Source organism: Adiantum capillus-veneris, chromosome 3 (genome assembly GCF_014529385.1).
Source record: "Adiantum capillus-veneris isolate H3 chromosome 3, ASM1452938v2, whole genome shotgun sequence".
Classification (NCBI taxonomy): domain Eukaryota; kingdom Viridiplantae; phylum Streptophyta; class Polypodiopsida; order Polypodiales; family Pteridaceae; genus Adiantum; species Adiantum capillus-veneris.
The window spans coordinates 37,248,241-37,258,859 of record NC_140933.1 but is presented as its reverse complement, the minus strand read 5'-3'; the positions used below and the strand labels follow the sequence as shown (position 1 = coordinate 37,258,859).

The 10,619-nt window shown below is 40.7% G+C and overlaps 1 protein-coding gene across 2 annotated transcripts; it reads left to right on the top strand.

Annotated features, from left to right (window-relative positions):
* The first annotated feature begins 487 nt into the window (after positions 1–487).
* On the top strand, positions 488–2,319 carry LOC147460763 (SKP1-interacting partner 15-like). Of its 2 annotated transcripts, none has more exons than XM_086508466.1 (2): positions 488–646; positions 751–2,319. In XM_086508466.1, the coding sequence occupies exon 2, from the start codon at positions 951–953 to the stop codon at positions 2,034–2,036; it is 1,086 nt and encodes a 361-aa protein (XP_086364592.1). In that variant the 5' UTR covers positions 488–646; positions 751–950; the 3' UTR covers positions 2,037–2,319. The 2 variants fall into 2 exon arrangements, with proteins under 2 accessions (XP_086364592.1, XP_086364593.1); XM_086508467.1 differs by having other exon boundaries at positions 490–646; positions 756–2,319.
* Positions 2,320–10,619: the final 8,300 nt, after the last annotated feature.

The window sequence follows — 10,619 nt, the reverse complement described above, 5'->3', positions numbered from 1 at the left end:
CTGGCACATCTCTCTCAAAATTAACAGAATCACATGGATTGTACAATGAAGATGCCAAGAGCGGTGATTACACAATTGTTGTACTAGCTATGCGTGATTTTGATATTGTTCTCTTGGCACATCTCTCTCAAAACTAACAGAATCACATGGATTGTACAATGAGGATGGAAGAAATAGGACATGTTTCACCACGTGTTGGGGGGACTAGAGAGAGAGAGAGAGAGAGAGAGAGAGAGAGAGAGAGAGAAGTTAACTTATGACATGGATTGCACATTGAATAAGACAATATTTCACCACATATGTTGGAGAGAGAGAGAGAGAGAGAGAGAGAGAGAGAGAGAGAGAGAGAGAAGTTAAAAAAAATAGCAGGAATAAGTCTTGAACCCAAGATGTATCCCACAAATGTTGAATTCTTCTTCAAAGAGGGTAAGTGTGTGGGCGAGAAAGAGGAGAAACAGTTTCATGGAATCAAACGCGTGAGGGGGCAATTTTGCGTGCCTGGCTGAAAAAGGAGTGTGTGTCGTTTTGAAAGAAATGGACCGCACGGGTAAAAAGAGCAGGGACTCGCGTAGTTGCGACTCCGTAGAGAGCTTGTACGCTTCTGCAGCTGTGGAGTCCGCCATTGCCCCTACCTCTTCTTTTCCAGGTGTGTTTCTTTTTTTCGCTGTAAAGGTACAACAAGCCTCATGTTGAAGTAAAGCCGCCGCTCATCATCATTCTCTTCTCTGCCTTGTCTTCTCGTTTCAACAGAACAGATAATATAATGGTTTTTCTGCTCTGTTCTTGCGGAACTCCAAGAAAGGCCCTTTCTTGCCGACCATCCAGGGCTTGATACCTGTCAGTGTCATTTGCTTCTGGTGATCTGAATCATCTATCCGATAAGCAATCTTTTCATGCATTCCCGCACACTTTGAGCCGCAGATTACAGACGTGCAAGATAGCCAAACAAAATGCAAATGCCTAGGGACCTGCTTGAGTTCATCTTCCTGCGTCTCTCAGTGGTGGATGCTGCTCGTGCTCGCATGGTATGCAGATTGTGGCGACATGTGCTTTGCTCTCAGGATTTCTTGTTAAGATTTGGAATGTTGAGGCGGGAAAAGTGGGTTGCTCTATTTGACGAGAGGGGGCTAAACAAGGAGAGAATGCTGGTTCTATACAATGCCACTCTATGCACATGGCATTGCATCTCACTCAATTTTCTGCCTCCAGATTTTACTGATGCCATAGCAGCAGTTGGTGGTTTGCTGTGTGTAGCAGGCCAAGTCAATGGGAGGAATGTCATTTGTGTGTGTAACCCTTTTACTAGAACCTACAAGATTTTGCCTTACGTGGATGAAGAGCCATCTATGCCTGTAGCAGTTATGGTGGGAAGGGATGAGAAGGGAGGCAGCCATGAAAGCTTCTATCAAGTAGTAGTCCTTCGAGGGGATGCAGTTGCTCTTTATTCCTCAACATGTTACACCTGGAGGAACTTTGAAACAGGGCTTCCTTACAGGCCTCGAAGCCCGGTCGTCTGTGATGGTGTTGTGTATGGATTGCAAAACATGGGTTCACCATGGAAATCAAGCTGGAGGCTCGTGTATGCTAAGCTAGATGAGATCTACTGCAAAGAGGTATGGTGTCCGCTCTATCGACCAGAGTGGGGAGAAATCTTGGACATTTTGCATCAGCCGCGCCTTTTGGAGTCAAATGGTGGCCTTTTCTTGACAGGCGGCCTCAAGCATTCACTGGCAAGCAATTCCTGCTCGACATTCATCATTTTGAAACTTGATCTTACAACCTTAGAATGGAGCGAAGCTGCAAGAATGCCCCTGGCATTTTTTCGACATTTTGATTGTATTGCGGACTTCAAGATTTTTGGTGGTGGAGGAAGTGTCTATTTTTCCAGCAAAGTAACTTCAAGGCTTGTAGTATGTGACTTTTCCAATGGAGAAGGCGTTTGGCGCTGGGTAGGTGATTGCCCAATTTACAAATATCAGAAAATGTTCCTTTGCAAAGGGTTCCCTTTTGAACCCCGATTAGATTGCCGTCCTTAGGTTTAGTGCAACTAACTATACTTGTAGATCAGGAAACTGCCCCTTTTGCCATTGTAGATCACGAAGAGGGCATCCTGCATTAGGCTAGTTACAAAACGTCTTGTACATAGCCAAGTTTACTGTGCTGAGCCCTAATGTGTCTATGTATCCATGCTTTGGAAAGTCTTTTGGTATTATTTGTCCTGTGCCTCTTGCTGTCCCTGAGTATGTTGAAGATAAGCCGTCTCTAACCCAATAGCTCCTTTGTTTATTGAGCAGTTTATTAATGCACTTTTTGCAGGAAGTGTCTCGCTTTTGCCGTTATGTATATGACTCTCAGTCGATGAAAATCCTCATGTTGCATGCCTATATCTAAGTTGCTTTGAGGTGCCTGAGAAAGTGGCAGGATATATGTTTATACCATATGATTGGAGTTCTACCGTATGATTGGTTGTAACTGCTGGCTCTTAACTTACTCTTTCATTAGAAAGGGTGATTGTGCACAGTGCTGGCGAAATTGTGCATGTAAAAACATGAATTGAATACCTCTGGCTTTTGTGTCATCTTATGCAAACAGGGTTGAAGCCTAGTCCCTGTAGGTTGTGATTACTGAGAACTGATAATCATCGATTAAACCTACCTCTGCCACTTTCCATCTGCCTCCCAGCTTAATGGATCAGAAGAAATCAATTAGTTTCTTGCTGTACTGAGGAATTTTTAGCAAAGTAAGGCTTTCTTTATGAATTTGATATCTGTTGTGATTCAGGTGGGAAGGGGCAAGGGTTGAAGCAATTGCCATGGAAGCGACTAGCGACCCAGTAAGGTTGAGAAGTGGCTCAAAAATTTAGTTTCGAAAGTGCGAATGTAAAATGAGTGCATCTATTAAGGTGATGATGGGCATTGGGCTCTTTGAAAGGAAATGACACCAAGCAATTCCACATTGTTGAATGTTGAAGATGTGTAGGAACTTGATTGCTGTAAGTAAGAACTTGAGATTACTATTATGTAACGACTTGAAATTATGGGTAAGATTTTGCAAAAGAGGTAACTCGAAATTTTTTTGTTGAAAGCATAAAGAAACGTTTTATAAAAATTAGGATCAATCAGGACAAACCAGTTCCCAAGATTTAATGCTGGGTATGGGAGATTTTTATTCAACGCCGTCATAATCATCATATTAGTGAATACTGTGTATTTGTTTACTTGCTCAATAGAAAGAATGGAGTTTCAGGACGAATTGATGGGCTCTTAAGATGGAAGTAGTCGAAAAATGAGTACCTTCAAAATTGGGTAAACCTGGAATTTGAATCTTTTGTCAGATTGATTTCATGGGAGTGAATTTCGTGGCTGGTTCATGCTGTGGCCACTATATCATTACACAAAACCAACTATCCATAGCTCAAACCTTTAAGAACTCAACCTTACATGCGTTGAAGCTAAATTGTGACAGTACGCTTCTAATGTCGTCCCTTGGTGATGATTTGGGTCAGGTAAGAATATTTCTCTTTTAAGTACCTAGACTAAAAACCATGTCACATGTATGAATCAGATGAGTGAGTTACAAGATGGAAGTGCATTACAAAAGCCTTCATTATCGTGATCTTTCAACTTGCATTGCTATGGAGTGTAAGTTGTGCAAAATTATGCCAAATATCAGGTAATTAGCTTGAAGCTTGCTTGTACCATGCTTATGTGTATCTTTCATCTTTGTGTTCAAGGATAAAATGTATGCAAGGGCGACGGATGTATTTCTCTAACAACACCGTCTAAGCATTCAAGGAGTGGATTGGCCATCCATCAGAGGTCCTGATACACCTTTTAGCTTGATTGATTTCAGTTTCATATTCATGGACAAGGTTTTGTTCTTGAGCTAATCCATCTAAAAACATTAGAGTAAAAAGCTTCCATGTGCTGGTTTATTGTCTTAGAAGTCGTATAAATGTTTTGTGTAAAATGATTAATGGAGCTATTGTAAATCTGTTGTCGGCCTTTGCCTACATGTATACCAAGATTTGAGGAAGGCTTAGCCCTATGCTTGCATAAATGTGTGCTATGTGGTGCCTTTTTTTTCCATAAATATGGATGATTAGAAGGGAGCAAAGTGCTCCATGAGGAAAACACATATCCACTATCCACTAGTGCAACTAGAATGACACATCATTGTATACCTTGTACATATATTGGAGAAACCATGACAAGGGTCCCTAGTCCCAAAGACATGGTTATACACACACACATTCCGAAGTCGTCTTTTCATGAGCATGACTCTATCATAACAAGTGAAATGCCTCTGCTGCTTTCTCATTGTGATGAAAAGCATACAAAACAATGCTCATTAAAGGTATCATAACAAGAAGCAAAGAGTATAGCAATCAATTATTTAATTTTTCAGCTAATGTTGCAATGGCTTGGCTACTTGGTTAATGGAGGGGTGAAGACTCTCCCTCTAATCATGGGCTCAAATCCTATCTCGAGCAACAAAAGTGATACATTTTTGAAAAGGTTTTAATTGTTCATTACATTGTAAATTGTCTTGCCCCTTGTAGAGGACATGTGCACTCCTCATGAAGTACCTCACTCCCTTTTAGTGGCCACACTTTGAATTTAAAAATTGGGAAAATAACTAAAATACCTCTCAATTTTCAAAAATTCCCAAGATGTCATTGTATTAGTTTTGGATGGAAGTTCCAAGATTGACACACCTCTGAGTGCCTCAGACAAAAATTTTACCCATAATAGAGGTATGTGTGTCTACAAGTAATGAGATGCTTCATCTTGAAAGCACAAAATATAACCTATAATATGTGCTATGTCATCTTCTATAGAATCTTCCTAGAAGCTGTCAAAATAATGTCTTTGAAGATGTTTGGGATATTAGCAAGGGTTATTTAGGTCATTTCTGAAATTTGTAGGGCACTTTAGAAATTTTGCAAAACTTGCAAAATATGAGGGGCATTTTGGGAATTTTCTAGATTTGAGGGTTTTTTCGAGAATTTTCAAAATTGTTGAGGGCATTTTGAAAAAAAAATGAACTTTTGAGCGAGCAAGGGATGCCGATCAACTTGGGACAGCAATATGAGCAAGAAGAAACATAATGTCAAGGAAGCTACCAATAAATGTCATTAATGTCAATGAAGCTGGTGGCAAATGCCAAAATTGTGATCGCTATTGTGTGGATGAACTTTTCACTAGAAACTTGGAAAACCTCCATATTTAAGCTTTGGTGGTACAAAAAGGATTTTCCTTGACACCACTTTGCCTTGGTGTTTCATGTGTGTAAAAACATGGGTTTTCATTGAAATTGAGGCAGGAAAGAAACTCTTTTTTTTTAAAGGCATTTCAAAAGTGAAACAGACATCATTCCGGAGACGTGGAGGGCGAGGCCAAGCCGGAATAGGCTGGAGGGTAGTTTTGCAATTGAGACCCCCCCCCCCCCCCCTCTCTCTCTCTCTCTCTCTCTCTCACACACACACACACACACACACACACACACACAGAGTTTCCAATCAGCCTTGTAGCAACGAGGAAGCTCCAAATACACTGCACTCTCTCTCTCTCTCTCTCTCTCTCTCTCACACACACACACACACACACGCACACACACACACACACACACACACACACACACACACACACACACACACACACAGTCCGTGTGTCCACCTGGCCCCTAGCAAGAAAGCTCCATAGCCACAACTCTCTCTCTCTCTCTCTCTCTCTCTCTCTCTCTCTCTCTCTCTCTCTGGCAATGGACAATACTGCAAGAGAATATAGCTCGGTTGACTCACAGGTACTCTTTATCGATGTGGTGGGAGGCGATCCGAACATACACAAATACATTCCATCCGTAGTTCCATTAAGACAAGTCCCACTAATCAAACTATCCTTTTGTAATTTTTGGGATGCAAAGAAACAAGAACAGAGAAGCAAAGAAAGCCATCCCTCTTTTGCGCATGGATTATGAGTAGCCAAGTCAAGGAAGAACATTTGCGTAGCTATGGCACGGTGTTAGTGCAAGCAAACTCAAGGCTAGCAATGAACAAACAAAAGGAACTATTTCAGCAACTCCTAAACCATCAAACATTTTTCAAGCTGCAAAATTCAAATTTCAACAAAGTCGAAGACACCATTCTCTTGGGTGTATGCAACACTTTGACTCAACTTAAAGTCCCTCACTCTTTAAGTGAGATTTTTGTGAAGAGGACCTCTTTGACAATGATCTTGAACAATATCGTAGGCATAACCATTCTCTTGGGTGTATGCAACACTTTGACTCAACTTAAAGTCCCTCACTCTTTAAGTGAGCTTTTTGTGAAGAGGACCTCTTTGACAATGATCTTGAACAATAACGTAGGCATAACATCAGCGAACTAATCTAGAATTGCTAATGTCTTGGGTATCCATCAAAGGAAGATAGCAGTTGTGAGTTCTCGGTCAGAGAATAAAGATGAGGATGAAGTCTTGCCACTGAGTGCTTGTTAGGAGATAATTGCCTCAAGGTAGCATCATCACCAATGAAACCAAAGATTTGGTGTATGCTTTTTGGACATCAAAGACTAGAGTTTCACCTAACAATAAGGACATATGCAAGAATAGAATCGGAAGGAAATGTGTTATTAAAAATCATGTGTATCTACTTGGATGACTCTCATGTAATAACTACTCTTTGCAATTGTAAATTTTTTGGTTCTTAAGGTCGATTTGATAGAGACAATTGCAAATTCGATACTCTTTATATGGTAGTAGGTTTGTACAACTCCTTACAAAAGTTCTATACAATACCAAGCCATTCCTTTTTAGTACCAAAGTTATTTTGTATACAACCAAAGCCCTTGTGCGGTACCAAATTTGTGGTTCAATTGGATACTAGTGATTTTAAAGCCTATCTATAGAGTATCAAAGCCTCTATATAGTATCTTTTCCTTCCTGCTTAACACCAAATCCCCATATAGAACCAAAGCCTCACTCTTTAATGCCAAAGCCTCATGTAGAGAACGTCTTTGTACAATTTCAAAACTGGTTTCTCCATATAGTACCAAAGCATTCCTATATATCACCAAAGCCTTTGCAAAGTACCATTTCGGTTTTGTGTTTCCAAGCCCTAGTCATTAGTCTAGTCACCCGTGGAAACATTATCCTGAGCCATGTAGTTACACACCACTTCTAAGTGGAGTTTTCATGAGAAGGTTCAGTTGAATATATATATGAAGTGTTTAATCAATCATAATATAGCGTTTTTTAAAAATAATGTGTCAAATCTCTCTCTCTCTCTCTCTCTCTCTCTCTCTCTCTCTCTCTCTCTCTCTCTCAATCTTTGTTGCTCGCTTTCTCTCTTGCCATGGCTTCTGCACACCACCATCCACCCTAGCATCCCCATCAACTGGTATCAGAGCTCGCATTTTGATAGGTAGGTGGAGCTTCATTTGCCACATCTCAAAACGCTGCTCCCAAGAGGCGACGTTGAGCAACGTTTGGTGGCCGCTTCGTGCACACAGAGCGTCATGATCTCTAAGGCACCCATTTTGGTGTTGGGTTCCAAGCCCTAGTCATTAGTCTGGTCACCCATTGGAACATTATCTTGAGCCATGCAGTTACACACCACTTCTAAGTGGATTTTTCATGAGAAGGTTTAGTTGAATATATATATATGAAGTGTTTAATCAATCATAATATAGCTTTTTTTTAAAGAATGTGTCGAATCTCTCTCTCTCTCTCTCTCTCTCTCTCTCTCTCTCTCTCTCTCTCTCTCTCTCTCTCTCTCTCTCTGCAGCCGTTTTTTGACCTAGTAGACAGCAGTCCACTCTTTTGATCATAACTTCTTCATCCGAACTCCGATTTGGGTGATCTATAGCCTCAATCGAAGAGCACGAAGTCCTCTACGCATTGATGTAAAGACAGAAATTTTCAGAGTTATGGAAGGCGTTTCTATAGCAGCATTTCCGAAGTGAACAGGTTCAACAAAATTGATTCTCATCTCCTATTTTACATACAATGTCTTCCGGCGCTCGCAAGGGTTCTTCTTCTTCAACAAGGTCCACAACCATTGTGGAAAATGATCCAAAATCTCCTAAGTGTGGAGATAGCAACACAACCACCCAACCAACGACATCGGAAACCATGATCATGGCGTACTTGGTATCATTGCAAGAGACCGTAAACAAACAAGGCGAAGACTTACGAGCACTTGCAATGGAGAATGGCACACTAAGGGTACTTGTGGTTGAGAATGAGAATCTCAAGAGGACACTTGAGATGCAAACAACACGTTTGATGCAACTTGAAGAGGAAGTCAAGGAATGTAAACGCTCTCTTGTGGACTTGAATGCTTTGAAGGAGCGGATGAGCAAAGTAGAGCATGACCATGTATTGAAAGAGGAGAAATTTGACACAATGAGCCGGGATATATGCGACATGAAAAATGTATGCACAAACAAGTCTTGGGCTGATGTATGTGGTAGCAATGTGGTTTCTAATTCCTCACTCATGCAAGCTATGGTTCAAACAAAGAATGTTGAGAATGTAGATGTGGAGGAGTTGAAGGAACGGGAGCGACGTTCCAAGAACATTGTTATTCGTGGAATTCCCGAAGAGAAGTTAGAGACACCTCCTTCTCTTGCCATTGTTATTGAAGATTTCTTCAAAACCCACTTTGGCATGTCCGGAGTTATGGTCTATGGAGCACATAGAGTGGGGAAGCAAGGAGCTCCTCGCTCGGGAGAACGGCCAATTGTATGCACCATGCCGGATGAGACCAAGCGAAAGATTATCCTTGATAATAGTTGGATCTATTTGAGGAATACAAAATGTTTTGTATGTGAAGATCGCACTATTAAGCAACAAAATATGCGTCGCAAGGCATATGAGGAAAAGAATAATAAAAACAAGGAAATCTCTCATGAAGAAAATGTGCCCAAGGAGGAGGCAAGTCTCTCAAGCAAATAGGGATGCGTGACCTATGAGACCGAGTTACAATTGAAAATATGCTTTTGGAATTGTAATGGATACCCATGGAATGCGGGGGTTGGCATTGATGAACTAACAAGCAAAGCCGATGTTGTACTTCTTGTTGAAACTTGGGAGCATGATACACAAAGGATTAACGGCTTGGAGGATTACAATGTACATTCATTGATGTGGTCAAAGAATCTCAAGCAACGAAGAGGACAAGGAGGGTTAGCATGTATGGTTAAGAAAGGATTGGAAGATTTTGTATCAATTGTGAAAGATGACAAGTACAAACGTTATGTATGGCTGAAAATTATGACACCAAAAAGAGCACCCATTTTTGTAGCCGGTTGCTACATTCCTCATCATGATTCTCCCTTTTATGCTTGCATGGATAGAGATCAACCATTTTCTGATTTGGAAGAGGACATTGCTTATTTCAAAGGTGAAGGTGATGTTATTGTATTTGGGGATATGAATGCTCGCACAAAAACATTGCAACATGATACTCAACAATTTGATATGCTATACATTTCAAGGGAGTTGGAGGAAGTTCACTTGTATGATCGTACTTCAATGGATGAGAAAGAGCCGGATCACTATGGAAAGTTACTTTTACACATGTGTAATAGCACGGGTATGCTCATTGCCAATGGTGTATCTTTGTGGAGTGGAACCAATGGATTTACATGTAGAAGACATAATGGGGATAGTGTGATTGACTATATGCTACTCTCTGAAGCCATCATGTATCGCATAAAGAGTTTTATGTTTGGTCAATGGACCCCGGAATCCGACCATCGCACCTTATGTATTGACCTTTCATGTGGAGAAGCAACTAAGCATGATAATCTCAGCCAAAGGAAAGAGAAGTTATCACTATGTATGGATTTCAAACGGGCACCAATGTACATTGAAATGGTTGAGCAAAAATTATGGATGACAAAGCTTCAATGTGATGCACCATTGGAAACTAAATGGGAAGCTTTCAAGAAAGCTATTTGTTCTTGTGCGGAAGAATGCTTTGCCATAAAGCATCTCCATGGTATCAACAAAGATAGATCACGCAAAAGGTGGTTTGATAAAGAATGTCAAGATGCTCGAAAGTCCTTGATAAAGCTTGATGCAACTATGGACAAAGACAACTATCAAAGTCATTTGCATACATACAAGGCATTGATTCAAAAGAAGAGAAGAAGATGGTAAGTAAAGCAACAAGAATTTCAAGTCCAAGAAAAGGCACATGCATGTGGAAGATTTTGGAGAAACTTGAGAGGCAAGCGGGTTGAGAATTTTGGTAACTTGAGTCTAGTGGATATGTACACACATTGTAGGCAATTATATGAGCAAGAAAATACTGAAAAAATGCCATTTTATGGTTCACTCCCATGTATGCCGTCTTTTTTTACTATTGAGGATGTATGCGGTGGGCTTGAAAAGTTGGCCACTCGCAAAGCGGGAGATCTTCAAGGTATCAAGCCAGAGATGATCAAATGGACGGGAGATTTTACCCATGAGTGGATGTGTGATATGTTCAACCTTGCACTTCAACATGGTATGCCTTATGATTGGAGTACTAATTCGGTTAAGCCTTTGCATAAAGGAGGGGATGTAAAGAATGTAAGCAACTACCGGACTATAATGATTGGGTCTCTTATG